This window comes from Scomber japonicus, chromosome 15 (genome assembly GCF_027409825.1).
Source record: "Scomber japonicus isolate fScoJap1 chromosome 15, fScoJap1.pri, whole genome shotgun sequence".
Classification (NCBI taxonomy): domain Eukaryota; kingdom Metazoa; phylum Chordata; class Actinopteri; order Scombriformes; family Scombridae; genus Scomber; species Scomber japonicus.
In genome coordinates, this window is record NC_070592.1 from 16,183,648 (window position 1) to 16,202,938 (window position 19,291).

At 40.7% G+C, this 19,291-nt stretch overlaps 1 protein-coding gene across 2 annotated transcripts; it reads right to left on the bottom strand.

Moving 5' to 3' along the window:
- Nucleotides 1–211: 211 nt before the first annotated feature.
- Nucleotides 212–19,055, bottom strand: tpd52 (tumor protein D52). Of its 2 annotated transcripts, XM_053334480.1 has the most exons (6): nucleotides 18,921–19,055; nucleotides 5,998–6,125; nucleotides 4,920–5,068; nucleotides 4,421–4,522; nucleotides 1,718–1,766; nucleotides 212–1,357 (listed from the first exon to the last, which is right to left on the bottom strand). In XM_053334480.1, the coding sequence occupies exons 1-6, from the start codon at nucleotides 18,937–18,939 to the stop codon at nucleotides 1,235–1,237; spliced, it is 570 nt and encodes a 189-aa protein (XP_053190455.1). In that variant the 5' UTR covers nucleotides 18,940–19,055; the 3' UTR covers nucleotides 212–1,234. The 2 variants fall into 2 exon arrangements, with proteins under 2 accessions (XP_053190455.1, XP_053190456.1); XM_053334481.1 differs by lacking the exons at nucleotides 212–1,357; nucleotides 1,718–1,766 and having other exon boundaries at nucleotides 4,417–4,522.
- Nucleotides 19,056–19,291: the final 236 nt, after the last annotated feature.

Sequence of the window (19,291 nt, forward strand, 5' to 3'; positions counted from 1 at the left end):
CATGCCTCCAAAACATCACTTTAAGCTTTATAACAGTTACATTTTATAGTTGTTGTTTTTTTTTTTTTGCTAAAAGGAACACTTCAGTTTATCTTTCAAGTTTGAAAAAGAACAAGCAGATCATCATTTTGTCTAAACATTTCTACAAAACTTCACAAAATCAGTAATGTATTGCACTTCATAAACAACCTACTTATTACATGATCCTGTATCAGTGTACAAAGTAACATCCAGCAGGATATTTGCTGGCCTTGCCTTGTTTTTTTCTGTTAGATAGCACAGGGAGGCTAGGTGTTACCTCCCTCGCAGAAACAATGGACAAGTGTTCAAATATTGACTCTGGCTCTGAAAGAGACACATTTATTTCACTCTCACGCAGGGTCAAGGCTGTGCCTCGACGGTGTGTTTGCTCTGTCTCTGTTCTGCTGATCTCGGTCGTTTTCCTGCAACTCTCGTGGCATGGACATTTGTCAGGGAGAAGGGGATGGATTTTATTCTCAGGTGTGTTTTTGAAATGCCAGTTTTGGAGTCATTGACTGCATTATACAAAGTGTTGGACCTACAGCACACAAAAAGGCATACATTCATATTGTGAAAACAGTGTCAAGACTACTTTAAGATTGTGCAATGTTTTCAGATTAATATCATAAAGAAATCAGATTGGTAATCCAAAGTAAACTGAGAATGCCCCTAAAATGGAGGCACGCAAAACAAACGCTTATAATAATAAACCCAATATATAATAAGGGCCATGCAGAAGCAATAAGCCAAAAACTGCTTGGTTCACATGAAAAGTGTAAATCTTTTTATATTTGTGCAATTTTCTACTCAAACAAAAACTTTTTGTTAATTTGACAAACAAACAAAAAAAGTATGTTTGGCATCTGAGTTTTGCTGGTTAGACAAAGGCAGAGGAGAAACCGAAATGTGGGAGGAGAAGGAAAGTTACACAGCAGGGAGGATTTCTCCCACAGCGAGCCGCAACAGACTCAAAAAAAATACACTGCTGGCGCGAGACCACATGCCTGCACCCATGCTTTCAGTTTCCACACCAGTTAACAAGTGAGTGCACGTGTCAGACAAAAAGACCAGACAATTAGATCACAGAGAAGGCTGGGGTAAGTCATTTGTTTCCAATAAAGGGACTGGCACACAAGACTTTAAGGGATGAGTGTTGATGGTCCAGGGGTTAGAGGGTCAAGTGAGGAAGGGTCACGAGGGGGTTAAGCGGTTTTCAGTGCTTCGGAGCCTCCTGGGTGGGCGGGTCCTCTGGCTGATTAAGCAGGGACTCAGTGGTGGCATTGCCGCCATCCTGATCGGTGGCGTTGCTGGTGGACGCCGACGGAGTCATCTTGGTCTGACACAAAAAAAGAAAATTGTTAACAAACATCTTATACAAAAAAACAACATGTTGACAATTTTACTTCAACTTTAAACTACTTAAATCCCTGCTTTCACTGACACTGCTCTATGAATATTCAAGCTATGAAAAAAATAAATATTACACTCTGATTAAAAGGGTGATGTCTACAATTGAGCTCGGCTAATGCACCGTGACCAGGTCAATATATCTCATTGAGCTGCTAAAGGGCAACATCAGAGTGGAAAAGCAATACTACACAAATCCATTCTAACTAAATTAGTGAAATTTCCTCCATACACCTCTGGTAGATGCCTGTCACTGGCACAGCAGCGTGGCCAGTTTTTAAACCATTACCTTCAGCGTCTCCACTTTCTCCTCAAATGACTTGAAAGTTGGTGCATTCCTGTGAAAAGGAAAAAATGTGTAAAAAAGCAGGACATCCACTGTGATCGCACCTTTTAGAGGTCACGTTATCAGATACCCGACACACACACACACACACATTGTGGGAAACTCTAAGTGACCCCATTCCTTTCTGCTCTACTGAAAAGGTGATGAAGAGGTGTTCACTTTCATGAAAACATAACGAAGAGAATGCAGGATGACACGGAGACGGTCTTTCTTCTAACAAGTAGTGTTTGATTCATACAACTTAAAACACAGCAACACTACACAACAGATGTACAAGGAAAAAAGAAGGATTCAGAGATACAGAAACCGATGAACGCTCACATATTTGTGATAATTCTGTGTGATATTAGGTCAAACTTTGCATTTGCATTGTACTTTCTACTTATTTTGAGCAAATGTCTCACACAACCAGATCTCTAGATAATCAACTCACTACAATCTGGAGAAATTGAGTAATAAACTTGTTTGGACATTGCTGCGAGACAATGGTGTGCTGTTAAATCTTACTTACAGAAAACCAACCAGAGGAGTCGATTCTGAAGGTGTGTTCAAATTCACACCTTAACAATAGTGCCACAGGCTTTCAAAGATGCCTTTTATCTCAAGAATTTTGACAAGCGTTTTTGATGAAAAGCTCTGTCAGTTTGACGAAAACTGAAGTCTGGTGAAGTGAGATTATCAAAGCTGCAGCTTCACTGGTAGCTAATAACGTGGCTGTTAGCAGTGGATGCACTTTCCAACCTCACGCTACACTCTTTTTAAAAAATACATCTATAACATGAAAATACAGGACAGAGACTCTCTAGGTCTTTCATGTTTGGGCACTGTGTGTCCACCCCTTACCTCATGACAGGCATACTAGCCGAGTGCTGTAATGATCGTATGCTATCCGACAGCGTTATGGAGAAGAAAGGGGGCATTAGTGGTTATATTAACATAGAAAAGGCTGTTTTGTACAGAAAGAACAAGAGAGACAAGACAGGCACACATATGCAAGCAGAGTGCTCACAGCCTCATTTATTCTACTATATACTGTATGTTCAATAAGAAAGTATTCTCCCAAGTGCATAAATCCCATAAACCCTGCTTTATCCCATTAAGATTGATTGTGTATTAACACAGTGGGTGTGTACTAATCCTGTGCATTATAAGAGAATATCTTGTCATCAGAAGTACACACAAGAAAACCACAAAGCATTTTCACACACACACAAACACAAACACATACACACACACACACACACCCTTTGACCCTCTCAGGTTGCTTTCGGCTCCCCCCACCTCCCTAAACCAGCTCTGTGTTCTAGCTCATCCGTGAGGCTGCATTTCTCAGCATCCTGCAGCTTTGAGGGGCCTAATAATCTTGTTTGCAGCTCAGTAATCCAGAGAGAAGAAGGATGACAGGGAAGATGGCAGATTAGGATCTGGGGGTGGGGCCGGGGGGATCAACTGAAGATAGATTTTAAATGGAACAATCTGTTGTTTTGGAACAATCTTTCTTTTTACAGCCATGTTTAATCAGGAAATATTATCGTTAGTATTGTTGTAGTTAGATGTCTGCAGCATTATGAGAGCAACATTATAAAGTCATTAGGATGGACATTTACAAACACACACACAAACAATTACCCCTTCATTTATTCATAAATATGACTGAGGTGGCAGTCATATTTATGAATAAATGAAGGGGTAGCAGAATTTAGTGAATTATGTGCATAAAAAACATAAAATCAATGTTCATGCAAAATGAAAGTGTGAGAGAAATTGGAAATAATTCAAAAATTAAGTTAGAAGTTAGATATTTTTTGGAAGAGCCTTGGTAGCTAAGTGGTTAAGGCACATGCCACATAAAGGCAGCATCCCTGGTTAGATTCTAGCAAGTCGTTACCCTCTCTCCCTCCCTGTCTCCTGTCGGCCTCTCTGACAGCCACTGACAAAATGAAGGCTAAAAAGCCAGAAAATAAATCTTATTTAAAAAAAAAAAAAAGAAGTTAGATATTTTTGGCTGTCTTACCGAAACATACTAGTAATAGACTGCAACCTGCAAAGGCCAAGTATGGATGTAAGATACAACATTTGTGTTGTGTGTGTAAATAAATCTCACAGTGATGCATATTAAATCATTACTGCACAAATATGCCACCGATGGCATCAACGGCAATCATGCTGCAGGTTAAAAAACAGGCAAGAATGAGTTACAATGTGATTAAACATACTGTGAGTGCTGGTAGAGAACTTCTTGCCTTTAGTCATATGCTGCAGCATAAACTTGTTTGTACCTGTGTCTAATAATTCCTAGACAATAACATTATGCTACATGCATTTTAAAAAACTGTAAAGCAGCATGTAAAGCTGGAATCAACTGTTCATTTTGCTGAAAGCTGCAGATACACTGGGCACGGCTCACTGGTAGGAATTTCAGTAAAGCACTAAAGCTATTCGCTTGGAAGAAGCACTTGGAGTGTAAAAAGGTCTCTGGGAAGAAGTAGAGCACTTTCTAGGAAATAAACCATGAGGCTGCTCTCTATTCAAATCAGATAAGCACAGAGAATGGAGCATAAACGTGGCAGTGTATGAATAATGTGCTGTGATTATTGATCATTACTTTTTTAGATATCTGAGGTCAAGTTAAGTCACAAATCTCACCTGACATCCTCAAGTTTGCGGCTGATGGCGGAGCCCATAGTGGAGAAGGCTGTTGTGGCCTTCATCCCCGCCTGAGACAGAGTTTCAGAAGTCCTCCTATAGCTGAAAGAAAGAACGAAAGGGGGTTGAGGGATGAGTGATGGGCAGCAGAAAGAGGTGATACATTATGACACTGATGGAAAGAGACCGAGATCAAAGACTGAAGAGAAGCATCAAGGTCAGATCTCATTTCCTGTGATGTTTCAGCTTGTCATGTGCGCTGACATCTTGTTCCTCGTTGTATGGAGGAGGAAAAAGTTCTCCCTCAACTGTGCTGACAGTTAATTGTGTTTTCACGATACCAGAAAAAGACCAACAATGCATACACTGGAAAAATGGTGGATAATAAAGCAGCTGGCCATGAGGTTTCTATTAGGAATTCCATGCGGGTCGAAATGTAATAAATGCGTTGTGTGCTGTCGAGTCCAACGTCAGCGTCCTCTGGGAGGTCAGTACTTACGCGGTGGAGGTGGTGACCTCCTGCCAGGTTTTGGTGATATTCTGTTTCAGCTCATTAAGAGGTGTGATACCCAGCTTCCTCTTAATGTCCGCCAACTGCCTTTCCTTGGCTGCCAGCACCTGAGACAAAGTCTGGATCTCATCCTCCACCTAGAAACACACACACACACACACACACACACACACACAAAGTTTTGAATTGTATTATGCTTAACCTTGTCTTGCCCTAATCTGTTTTAGTTTTGCCGAGAAGACAAATGACAGCAGCAAGACAGCACCAAACTCGGAGCAAAAGTGTATTAAAAAGTTTATTTAAGTAATGTTTAAGTAAAGAGAAGCTGCTGAAAGGCTCTCAGAACAAAGCCGCTCGATGAAAGGAGCTGCACCTGTCAACTCTTTGGTCAGAACGAACCACGTCCATTAAAGGTTTTAACTTTTTATTAAGGGTCAAATGACATTAACTGCATTAACTGCTTTTTTTTGGTGATATCCTACATTTCTCTTATTAGTAATAAATCTCCTGAAAAGACTGAAACCAACACAAAGCCTGATACATCTTATTCGTCAGTGCCACAGACCTCAATTGTTGTCCAAAATCTATTTTAAAAAAACACGGACATCAACGCCTCAACAATAAGGTAGATGACACATTACTTCATTACGATGAGTCAATCCCACAAATGCCACCTACTACCATAAATACTCACCAGCCAAGCAAATCTGCAGCTAAATATAGATGCATGACAAACACGCTGTGTAGTCAATGACAGAGATGCTCGGTGTTAGTATTTCTATGTTACAATAACAAGTGGTAAGAGTTACAGGAAATATTGGTTATCATGGAAATTGAAAATTGTGCAGTAATCTGCAGTGAACTAAGACCATTTCCCCCCCTCTTTTTTAAATGCAAAAAAAGACAAAGCACTCTGAACACAGCCTGGCCTTATCTGAAATTTAAAAAAAAAAAACCTTCCTCGCTCTTTGCAGCTATGTATTTAAATACAACAGATCAGATCCAATCCAACACCTGATCTTGACTGACTGAACTACGACCTCTTTAATCCCAGATTCCTCCTGACCTTGAACAACTCCTCCTGCAGCTCCTGCCGCTCCTCCTCGGTCAGGTTAGAAGGAGGTGGAGGGGGATTGACAGACGTCACTGCGTCTTCTCCCAGCTCTGGCACTGACTCTGGATGCTGCTGTGCACCTGAGAGGTAAAAAAAACAAACATATGTCAGTGCTTCTTACTTTTTAAAGATACGTTTGCAACATGACAGTGAACAGGTGGCAGGAGGTGGGGGGCAGGCTCCTAATGTTGGCTGTCACGCTACTCCTCTGGGGGATAAGAGGAAGAGAGGGTGAATGGATGAAACATATCAGAGAGTCAGAGAAGGAAAATGACCAATATAACAATGCTGTTTAATGATGATGATGATGGTGGTGGCTGGGGCAGCATGAAGACACAGTTACACTCTCTCTCGTAGACACTCATGTTTCCTCTTCACACTGTTCACACACTCGTCTTTGATGTTGCTGCCTCTGACAGAGCTGCGTCCCGTAGGAGCGGCAGAGCATCAATAATACAAAGAACTTTCTAGATGGAGACAGCCTGGGCTCAGACAGCGTGAGAGATCACTAAAGGCAAAGGGGTTGTTAGGATCTGTCAGTCAAAAGGACAACAGCGGCCGGGGATGTTCTGGGCCTGAGCTGAAGAGGGAGACACAACAGATTATTTTTTAAATATTTTTATCTGGTCTTTCCTCATATTTCAAAGCTTTAGAGTAAGAAGTAAGAGCATAAGGAGGAGGAAACCCAAGAGTTGAATAAAATTGTGTGAGATGAAGGAGGCAAAAACGTCTAAATTTGAGACATATTGTGTCGTTACCTCAGTGGAGGAGAGAGGAGAAATAAAGCATGAATTAAGAGGCCAAAATAAACCATAATGCTAATATTTACAATGCCCTTTTTTAAATAGTTAAACAGCACTGTTTAACCAGCTGATTACCCACAGAACGAGTTTGCATTCGTTTGGCTCTTTATAAACAGAAAACGTCACGGTGTGCAAATGTGTTTTCATGAGGAATTCAGATATGGATTAAAAGGACTTTTAGAGTATTTATTGAAATTATTATTAACCCTTATTTTACCTCGAAAGACCATTGAGGAAGAATCCTCATTTACAGTGGTGTCGAGAAACATTAACAGCAACACACAAAACAATATTAGTTAAAAGAAAAGAAAATAGTAGGAAAAATAAAGTAAATACTTGTACTAATAGTAGTAATAGTTTTAAATTTTGGAAGACTTGCATTCATCCCACAAGTTAGACGAGCATATTGACAGCACTTTCATACTTATTTGGTAAATATATGACTAAAAGCCGTCAAATGAGATCTAGCATGTTAATGCTGATCTGTTGATCTTTAGAGGTGCTGGTAGGCGGATCTTGTTACCTTTGTACAGAGACAGGCGAGCCGGTTCCCCCAGTTTTCTTTTATACTAAACTAACAGGCTGTACACTAAATAATGCTGTGATAACACTGATAATCTGTATTTGAAATGAGCAACTCTCACACCTTTAGCTGTGCCCACACAGTGACACTTTGAGACATTAAACTGCTAAAAGGCACCAGAAACAGGACTTTTATCTGAGCTTTAACTCAGAGTGATGCTCTTATTTCACCTGCATGAACCACTGCATGCATCAGTTTTACCATATTTACTTATTTCATGTTTAGAAATGATTTAACATATAATCTGACTAAAAGGAATAACCTCACACTAGCAGGTCCGAGCTATGATCTGCAACCTTTTCACATCTTTTTTTTTTTTTTCAGTCAACAAACTCCACGTCCTCTCCTCCCACCTCATTCCAAACATTTTGGCATCCGTTCCTCTCCTTCAAGTCACATCCCAATACTCCCAAAAAAAGAAAAGAAAAAAAAAGCAGAGACGAATGGATGTTTGGAGCAGGCAGAGATACCAAAAAAATCACAAGAACGCAGCGATACATCCTCCCACGAAACCCGTGGTGGAATTTCCTCACAATAGTCTGGGGAGTAACATCTCTGAATCTACCGATCATGTTGTGTTATCATAGATGAGCGCTGGGTTGCACCATTACTAGTCCTAACAACTGCTTACAGCAACACACTTGTGTAATTGATACTTCCTCTTATAGTAGCAGTGTCTCTGCAAAAAAAAAGAAAGAAAAAAGAAGTATTTTCACGTACTATGTAACAAACATTATGCGGCTCGAGAGTTGAGTTTAAACAGGTGAGAGGAACGGGTTCTGTAGGCCGACGACTTACCTGCCGAGTTAAATTTTGTAATACTTTGCTGCAGGAAGCGATGTGAGATATGTGTGTTTGAGTTATAGCATAAATGATTGTTCGCCTCTGAGGTGTGTTTCTATCAGGAGAGCAGGAGAGAGAAAAAACAGACTCTAAGGGAGAGAGAGAGAGAGACAGAGAGAGAGAGAGAGAGAGAGAGAGACAGAGACAGAGAGAGACAGAGACAGAGAGAGAGAGAGAGTTTGTTTTGTGAGTGTAGGCAGAAGTTTGGCTTGCTACACCTAACTACATACCCACCCACATTACTGCCCTGCCCCTCGTGTTTAGCTCATTTCCTCTTTAGACTAGCATGCTCTGCCCCATGACCACCTACTCTAACTCTATGTGGTGCTCAACTCCAAAACTCATTACAGCAGAAAAGAGGCTATAAAGCTGCAATAGGCCCGAAAAGAGACATTTTAACAGACTCTCTTCTGTTGGGACAAGTAAAAAATAAAAAAAACAATCTCTTTTATTGTTTCACTCCTCTGAAGTTAATAGTTGAGTTTCATGTATTATAGCTTTATTGTTTAAATGCAAGCATGTGACCAGACCATTTGATCTGCTGCTCTACAGTCTGCCTGTATAACCCGTAAGAAACATGCAGCTTCTCAAAGTTACTTCACATTCAACAAACAGCATGTGTGACAAACGGAGAGAAACAGAGAGATGATCCCAGAGCTGTTGGAGCAGGCTGCCCAAATATTTGAGATTATTGGATGAAACTTTGTTTGAGACACACAGACACTCCTCCAAAATGTGAACCTAACATACTGTATGGCAGAATATTGATTCGAACAGATCAAGACATAATGAGAACAAAATCAAATCAGCAAATTAACTACAGAGGGTGGCTGAAAGAGATTCTGTGAGCTGAATAACTTAAAATTATCACACCAATAATATTTTGTGCTAATAAGAAATTAAAATTAAATTTTTATAGGCAAGAAATGTGCAAATCTTCATTTCCTAATATAATAATTGTAAAAAACTAATTGAATCTCATTTTAAAGTATAGTGGTTTTGTGAAATATAAAAGTGAAGACTAGACGGTCATACACACACCACTGCTACCAATTATCACTTGTTCCCTCCCCCTTTCAGCTTGTGTTCCCCAAAATTCTCCCCCTCCAGTGAACCAAACCAATGATTTGTCTCTCTGTCCAGCACGCATACACACACACACCAACACACACACACACACTCCGCCCAGCCTCTCCCTCTTCTTCCTGTGATTACCTCTGTTTTTGACAGCTGGCGAGCTGGGCGGCGTGTCGCTGTAGGCCGGGGAGAGGTAGAGATAGCTGGCGTTGACTCCCTGCTCAAAGTCGAAGGGAGAGTGGTACTCCTCCAGAGGCTCCATTGTTACAGCGTGCTGTGTGTTGTCAGCCGGAGCAACTGCCACCTTCCAGCCACCACCACTGCTACCTCAGAGAAGCCAGCCAAGTGCTGATTGTCTGCATGTGATTAGGGCGCGTGGCCGTCTCTGTGTCTCCTTGTTTACGGCGTCCTGGCCTCCTCTGGTGTGTGTGTGTGTGTGTACATGGGAGGAGGTTACGTATTGGCTCTTAGGTGGTCAGAAGGTCACAGTGAGAGTACAGTGAAGCCGGTTTTCCATTTTCTGTTTCTTTTCCTCTCTCACTGTTAATAAGTTACCTGTCCCTTCAAGCAGCTGCTGCCATATACACGCGCACACACTCTATGGACACACCCTCCCTCTTCCTCTTGCTCGTAATCACAAAGGTCAATTCTCAGTCCATCCTTGAGACAACAGTGTTGTTTTTCCCCGACGCTATCCGCTTCTAGCCGAGCTGGTGCTGCAGGGATATTTCATGACACCAGTTTCAATACTCTCAGGTCTCTCTCTGTGAATCCCCTCCCTCCCTCCTTCACTATCCGTCATCCGAGGATGGAAAGTAAAGAGGTCCCATTTGTGTGGCCTGGTCACGTGACATGCGTGGAGGTTGGTGGAGGAGGAGGGGGGTGAATAAAATGAAAAGCATAATCTGCAGTGTCCCAGATTACAGCCGAGCACTAATCCAGGGAGGCCAGTCCAGCTTGGAGCAACAGAAATGCTAGTCAGCTAGAAAAGGAGGGGAGAGGACGCCTGAGGCTACGCTGGGTATTGTACGAATGCTCCGTGTAGTAAAAGTGAACAAAAAGGTACGAAGCGCCCTTATAAAACCACCTCACCACAGAAACACACTCATACAGCAAAGTCTGAACATCCTGTCACACTGAAGGAGAGACACAGGGAGGAAATACTGTAGGCACATGGTGATCGTCACAGTGTATCCGAACACCTGCCGAGGCGGCCACAGTGACACTATGTGACCTGTACTACATATGTAAACAGCATGAGATTTGGAAAGGAGGAGGAAAACTCATCTTGTGTGTGAATACGCTGTGTGAATACTATTCCTGGTAGGACTGGCGTAAGATTATTTTAAGGTTATTTTGTGACGTTAGGACGGAGCTCGGTGCCAGAATCAAGATGGAGGAGTTTGTTGTGGTTAAACACTGAAAATAAAATGAAAAGGATGGAAAACCAAGAAAATCAGATGTGCACAAAGTCATAATCAAGTCAAGTAAAAGAAAAAAACCTGCTCTCTTTTTTGCCCAGTTGGACTCTTTCTTTCACTCTTCATTACTGATAATGAAAAGCTACGAATACGACCACATTAACATCCACACTGATAGGTTAATGAGAGCAGCTCAGCACAGAAATGTTTCCCAGTACTACACCAATCTTAAAACCAAGAGTGCGAGTGCCCTCGGGCCAACTGCAGCAACCACCACCCGCTCCTCTGTGGTCAACAAGCCAGACGAGCATGTTTGTGTGATCGTCCCCCGGAAATAGCTCCAATTAAGAGAGACAGATAGGACACTCTCCTGGAAGAACTGGAGGGACAAATCCCACGATAAACTATGTCAAGCATGAAGAGAAAGGAGTTTTTAATCATTTTTATAAACAGATTGATTGATGTGACGACATTCTGCTGAGCTGCACTTAATTATTACTTTGACCACAATTCATTATAGATTTTGTGTATTAATTCATATGATAACACAACGTAGTTATGATTTACATTATTTACTGTACATATTATAAAGGCAGTGCCAGATGATAAATAATAAATATAAACTGTCCAGTCTTATTGTGGTGTGTGTATGACAGTTCAACAGAGTAGAGGAAGGAGGGAGAATAAAGATGTGGGACGTTCACGGCTAACTGATGCAGCTATGGTCCGTCATGATCTGCATAGTCAGGCTCCGCTGCACTGCCGTGCCTCCATTCAGCGAGGTCAGCCCAGGAAGTGACACGAATACAGCCGCCCATCGCAAACTATCAAGTGTCAGCGCCCGCGCACACACACACACTGACATCAAAGACAATGAATCGGTTCCAACTCCCCCCACTCTGACTCTCTCTCTCTCTCTCTCCCCTCAGATATTTGTACTTTTGATTCATTTTCACTTATGAAGTGTTCACTGTGCAACAATAAAGCGAGTTTTAACACATGATTCAAAGATGCACACGCATGTCAGCCTCCATATTCACTGTAAACCCCCAAATAGGTTTATTGTAGCAGTAGAAAGAAAACAGAGAAAGAAACAATTATTAAAAGGAGAGTTAAATGAAACATTACCGTACTACTTTTTCCAAAACATACACATTCTATGAACCAAAAGAGAACAGATAAAAGCACTGTGATCGGCCGATGACACCCACGCACCCACCCACCCACGCACCCACCCTGACTGTAATCGGGAACAAACAGCCATTTTCAAGTGGTTAATGAAGCACAGCATGAGATCAATTACCTCACGATTCATGGCATACCCTGTCACATGATTAGTCTAAAACAAGAATCATGAGACATGGATGATTGTGGGACGCAGCAAACACAACCTCAAAGTTCCCATGAGACGTGCATCATGGGAAATCGGTGGCTACACCTCAGATGCATCTCAGACACTATGTGTAGGCTGACAGTTAACGGAAACTGGCTCTATAAGCCAAAATCTTAATAGATTTATTTTAGATCATTATTATTATTATCATCATTTGAGGGATATTATCTCCACCTCACTGCACACTTTATTGGGCTTTTTGTGATTTTATGTTATTTTTATACAGTTACTATGTTGTATGTCTGTGTTAAAGGTGATCCAAGCTTTTAAATTTGAGGTCAATCATTGACTTACTTAAATATGGGCGACCCGTCTCCACCTCCACCTCCACCTCTGCTATGCAAATCTGAAGCCAAAATATCTCCTTTCCGGGAAGCTGCCATCTTGCTTATGTGACATCATTGGGCTGCAAGACGACGGGCCCTAACGTGGTTTTACAGCAACTGTCATGTCGGTCAATCGTGACATCACATGCCTGCTTGATATCGTCAACTAATTAAAAACAAACTTATCCAAAAAATGAGCACTTGGAAAAACATCAGCATGATAAGAAAAGTTTATTTGACGTATATTCTATATATATATATATATGATATTTTTTAGTTTGACTACTATTCGCTAACATGGATTTATGAGCTACACTGCAGCCAGCCACCAGGGGCTGATCGAGATGTTTTGGCTTCACTTTTGGGGAGCTGTCATGACGTTCATCTTTATATAAAGTCAACGAGGTGAACATAAATGAAAATGCTCTCTAAAACTCAAAAGCCTGTGCTTCAACCTGCTCTGAACGCTTTGTCTGTGATGTTACTTCTTCTTCCTCCTCATGATCACATCTGATTGTTTGTGCACGCTCATAAACAGCTGTCCATCTGTAGCCTTTGTTGTTATGGTTCCTCCACGGGTGTTGTTCATGTCCACTCGTATATTTCAGATCCAATTCAGGCTCAAACATGAACAGATGTATTTGAGATGTTTCAATTTGGAGTTTTAAAAAAAAGAAGAGAAAAACAAGTGACATCCAACTACTTACAAAGTCTGCTGAAGGGCAGCTTCCTGAAGCTAGCCGATCAGAGCAAGGTTCTTAAAGAGACAGGAGCTCAAATAACCTGTTTGAGACAGGCAGCATGAAGGGTCAGTGTAAGATAAATAAGGAGGGTTTTTTTTTTTCCTCTCTCTAACCATGTAAAGGTATACCAGTAGAGCAGCAGAATATAAACATAGACCTGAGGCTTGTACAATGAAGCTGGATTTTCTCTTATCGAGGTAACTTCAGGGTTAACCCTGGGTTTTCCATCCTAAAACGCTGGTTCACTTCTTACCGGGGTAAATCACCATGTTAACATATTCTGAACGGCTAACCTGCTCCGGAGCAGGTTATGTTCTGGATAAGAGATCAACGAGTATAAAAGCACCTGACCAATCAGTTCTCTTAGAAAATGACCTGCCCATTCTTAGAAGACCCTGTCGACATTGGTGCGTGGATCATGAGAGGTTAAAACTATACGAAAGATATTTTCAAGCAACATTAAGTTAGTTTAATATTCATCATTCATTTGACATTCAAAATACAAACCTATTATGCGCTTCAACCATTTGAGTGAATGATGTCAAACCAACTGTATAACATACACACATCTTTTCATCAATGTTTTTACAATTAAAATAAATAAATAACCTTACCTCCAGTTTCAGAACTTGTGTCAGGAAACCTGACAAAAAGTCTCCATAACAACATCTTGAGAGTAATCGCTGCAAAAGTGCAGAAAAGCAGCATTTTTTTAATTGACCAAAATATATATTTAAAAAATAAGCCTTGTTGCACATGAGGGATATTATTCTGTATGTTATACAGTTGGTTTGACATCATTCACTCAAATGGTTGAAGTGCATAATAGGTTTGTATTTTGAATGTCAAATGAATGTTGAATATTAAACTAACTTAATGTCGCAACAAAAGGAAGGGTACTGAGGAAGCGCTCTGCCCGAAACGTCTGTGCTGTAATAAAGTGAAATTGAATGATCAGAGTGCTGTCCGTTTATATTGTCCGATTAATATTGTCTCACGAATTTACACATTAACAGAGTCGGCAATTTTCTGCCAGCATTCCTTCCTGGCTTTTGCTGCGGCAACAGTGTTGCTTTTGGCCTGAATGATGTGTTTGAATTCTTCATATTTTTGAAGAATAATTGTCTGCTCCTCCATGGTAAAGTAGGCTGCTCTGCAGGGTTTCTCCATGTTTGTGATTGGTCAGACACTGCAAACACCACCCCTTTTATGTGAGCGTGCAGTGATCCAGATTGGAAAACCCTGGGTTAAATTACCAAGTTGATAACCAGCTTCGTAGTACCGTTTATCAGGATTGTGAATGTCTGGGTAAGTCAGCCCAGGTAACGGAGAGATATCCTGGGTATGTCAATCCAGCTTGGTAGGACAGGCCTCTGGAAACGTTCATGATACGTCTCGAAGAATCTTATTCATCTCACAAATGTGTTTCTATCTGAGCTCTCTGAAATGCTGCACCGTAGACATCCATCTAGATAATAGCTGTTAAAAAAAGGTGACCCTATAAAACCAGGTTCATTCTTCAAACTTTAAAAGAGGTGCTCTGTGAGGTTTTCTCAAAACAAAATTAAGTTTACATTAAGCATTTTTCACCATAATGTGTTTCCTTGAAACCATCATGTGGATCCTTGAAGCCTAAAAATGCATTTCGTCCACCCTGAGAATATTTAAAAACCTGCATAGTTTACATCAGTGTCTGCCAGCGGTCTTCTTCTGGCCCGCCTTATATACGCACCGAGCTGCTGTGTTCACGTACACGTGTGATAAAATCAATACTGGGACGTTGCTCGACAGTGCGTCCAAACGTTCAACTAGTGCTGTTTGAACTATGAAGAAGACGTCTATCCTTACTGATAACAGGAACCACCACATAACTTCACATTACAGCTCAGACTACATCACTCCTTATTCGGCCTATTCCTAAAATACAGACGACAATAAAATGATGGAGAAAGTCTCTCTGGACTCAGTACTTAAGATTACAGCGAGGCCCAAAGTTTCTCTCCACGGTGTCAGAGTAGAAGATAATTTGTTTGATGCCAGAGCTACCAGACTGGTGAGAGCTGTGCTCGGCCAAATCTCGCAGGTTAATGAAAAATTCTACAAAAAAACAACAACAAAAAAGCAGTGGAAGAAAGAGAATTAAATGCCTATTTTGGCATAATTTGAGTTTCTTCTTAATCCAAAGACTACAAATATATTTTAGAACATATGTTAACCTAATGTAGGTAGCATTATTATCTATTGTCAGACATGATTTCCATTATTCTCTCAGTGCATCATGTAAAGTATTCACCACCAATTTAAAATCATGAGGCACATTTTCCAACCTTCAGTCATGTAGCTTTCACCTCAAAGTTCAAAGTTTTCAGACTCACAGCTTCTCCTTTGATGTTTGAGAGTAAATGGGTAAATCTGCTGACACTGACACTGACGGTTGGACACTGCAGGTTTTTTGGCGAGGCTGAGTGTTCTGGGTAATTTTTTGGTTCACATCAAACCCTTCAAGAGCTCCTTTCAGTGCAACCTGACAGGTATAACTGGTGTGCAGACAGATATTTATTTCTAGGTTGATTTTGGCAAACAAACATCCACCACCAGCTACAGTCCAACATTCACAAAGATGTGCAGAACAGACAGGTGCTGAACTCAGTAACATTTCACCTTCAACTGACACGATTACTCCGACATAAAACATCTTAATAAATGATTTCAAACCTTTAAATAAACAATAAATCACCGGGGCTTCACTTCATTCTGATAAATATGCTTCTGCAGCTTTTATTACTATAAGATACAAAGCGTGACACAGCACAGAAAACCTCACAGCGATGATAGTGACCAAATATCATCATGAAATAATGTAAAATAACTATGTGAGCTGTTAAATAAATCAACATTACTACTAATCATATCTTAACAGCACTGCAACAAAACCCTCATTTCAAGATAATGTGGGCAAGTAGTTAATTCTTACTGAAACTGATCAGAGCACGAGGACTAAAAATACTTTAAAAAAGGTGTGAAAACATCATTTAAATCCACGTCATTTCATTCCAGTGAAGCACATCTCTACCTTGAACATGGCTGAGGGGGGCAAGCTCATTTGCGAGGCACTTCCTCTCATTGCTGAAAGCATTCATTTGTGCCCCATTGAAATCTAATAAAGGCAAAAAATGTTGGCCACTGCTCTTGATCAATCTCATTAGGCGGCTGAGTGGATAAACAAGACGGATCGTTAAGCCTGACTGAGATCTCATTTTTGAACGTCTCGATTTGAGCCAAAACTTGAAGCAGGAACCAGAAAATAACTTCAAAAAAATATGTCGATATTTAGACGTCTATATTCTGGAGGAAAATCACTGACTGTACTTTACATTTCAAGAGCCTGTAAATATTTTGTAAATGAGTGAATGTTTAATCAAACTTATGTGAACAATAAACATAATAATTTAACTGTGTACAAATCATAAAAAACAAACTCAAACCATCATTTCTTAAACTTTAGTAAAAACTACAAATATAACAATGTCAGTGAATAGTCAGTGTTAGAAACTCAATCATTCAGCTGCAGGGAAAATCGAGCACATAGAGAGGGATGTTTGCTATCAAAAATATCAACTACACACACACACAATATGAAGAGAGCAGACTCTTGTCCTTTGAGAAGCACCAGAGCACTCAATATGCACATTGGCCTCACTCTTTCCATCAGTTTTTTTGTAATGTGTCACTTCAAACAATGACAAAAGATTGTGGAAAAACACCTGGACACTGAATGGGATGGAGAGAGAGAGAGAGAGAGAGAGAGAGAGAGAGAGAGAGAGAGAGAGAGAGAGAGAGAGAGAGAGAGAGAGAGAGAGAGAGAGAGAGAGAGAGACACTTTCCCAAACCTGTAACAATGTCCTTCAAAGTGCCTTTTTAGTCTTTACACTGATGGTGCCTGAGTGGTCTGAAACCCAACAGGTGACCATGACAGGGAGTAAAATGCGGGAACCGAATGTGCCGGGAAACAGCTACCATAGATACCTGACAAAAAAGTGTAACTGTAAAATGAACTTCACCGTGTGTTGCCATGACAATGTCATTAAAAAAGGGAAGAAAAAAAAGCATCAGGTAGTACAATGGTGCAGCAAGAGATAGAGCGACAGTTTTCTTGTGTTGTGTTGATAGCCATTATTAAATAATCTGCTGTTTCTAATGATGCAGAAACAAGTGTAGTGTAGAATACTATAAACTACAAGTAAGTCATATTATTAGGCATAAAAATCAGTAGTACATCTCTGCAGTGTGTTACCTTGGTAGACATCTGACAGAGGCCATACAGCTATACAAAGAGACAAGATATTTGCAGGCTGAGATGGTGGTTTATCCTCAGTACACACTGGAAAATAATATAACATGGCCAGGAAAAAACACTCTTTAAAAGTGACGACACATGCAACACAGGAAATCTACATTTCCAAAGAGGAACCATGGTCATACGACAAGTAGCCTCTTAGTAATAGTGACTAAGAGACAGATTGTGGGACCACCTCACCTCACAAACGTGATACATAGAAAAAAAAGACACAAAACACAACATGCAGACTTCAGGAAATTACATTTCTGAAACCAAAGGGATGAGGCCTTATCATTGTTGTTGAACGGAAATTAGGTCAAGGCTCTGTCGTGTTTACCTGGAATCACCTTGAGCTGAACAAATAAACCCCTTTCACTTGCTTCTTTTCCCAAAACCTAAAAGACCCTGATATGGGGAAAGAAACTAAATCTTACAGTTATGCTGTATCTTTTACAAATATCACCTGGTATTACAAAAAAAACCTTCATGCAATTGCCTCAGGAGCAGCAGCTGTCCCATTAGGCAAGTGCACAAACACTGAAGTTGAGTGAGGAAGAGATGTAGAACAGATGGCTGCCTAGCAGGAGAGGAAATGTCCAGGTGGGTGTATGAGAGAAGAAAGAGAGACGGAAAAAATGCATTCACAGCATACCTGTGGTTAATACTTTTAGCTACTCTCTTTATATTAAAATGTCTGACATACCCACACATGTGCCTTTAGGCCTGTTTGACCCCAGTAATAAACCTCACAACCACCCCCAGATAAAGTTTGATACAGACTAGGATAGATAGAATAATGAAAGCATATACTCCTAGCATTGGGTATAATAAAAGCAGACAGTGTGACTTCAGTAAAACAGGTATAGTGGGGGACCAAAGTTGGAGAACGTGTCATGAGCTGTCAAACGGGTGTAACCTATTTTTGCATAAGTTGAGTTGTCAGTTAAACAACGTGACCACATTTTAAACAAGTCTACGCCACATGTAGGCTACTTATGACAACTTCCTCCGATATGTTTTTTTTTCTGAAGTTGCCCGTCGCCCTGCTTTCATGTTGGCAGAAATGGTGTGTAATATTCAACTTCCGTGTCATTTCTGGTAAACGCTTCCACTCTATTGTTGATTCCGAAATATTTATTTACTTACAAAAGCCTAAAGTGAATTACCTCCATGACAACGAGTATTTTATTCGAGTTTGACATGTAGCATATGTTCTGACTGCACTGAGCTGTTAAGTCAACTGCGCAAACTTAGCTAGTCTGCTAAGTTTTCACGTGAGGCAAAAGTTTTGAAAACGTTTTTGGTGACAACATAGGAATGCGTGAAACAATTCAGCACATCAATTACCTTTCTCTGCATCCTCCATTGTGCGTTGTGAGCGTTGTTTCTGTGGTAAATTAGTATGTCCAGAGTGTGCAGGTTGCTCACTTTGCTGCGGCGGACCTTCCTGTTCTCCCTCTCATGTTGCCAGGCAGCTCGCCGCCGCGCGGGGTGGGGTCCGCTATGACGTCAGCACGTACAAGTGTAAACAGAAGCGAGCACGTGGAAGAAGTTTTTTACACCGTCAACAACTGCATAGCTGCATAGCAACGACACGTCATTATTTATTTATTTATTTATTGCTGATGGGGAAAAAACAACAACACAGACTTAAACAGGCATCGCTGTCCTATCGCAGTTATAGAGAGTAATAGTGGAATGTACACAAGTTAAGTCTT

Bases quoted from the DNA above. Each gene is read 5' to 3' on its own strand.
- tpd52 (XM_053334480.1), bottom strand. The intron at 5,069-5,997 runs GTCAGGAGGAAT...GTGTGTTTCTAG, and splicing joins TGCAGGAGGAGTTGTTCAAG to GTGGAGGATGAGATCCAGAC. The intron at 1,358-1,717 runs GTAATGGTTTAA...TTTTTGTGTCAG, and splicing joins AGAAAGTGGAGACGCTGAAG to ACCAAGATGACTCCGTCGGC.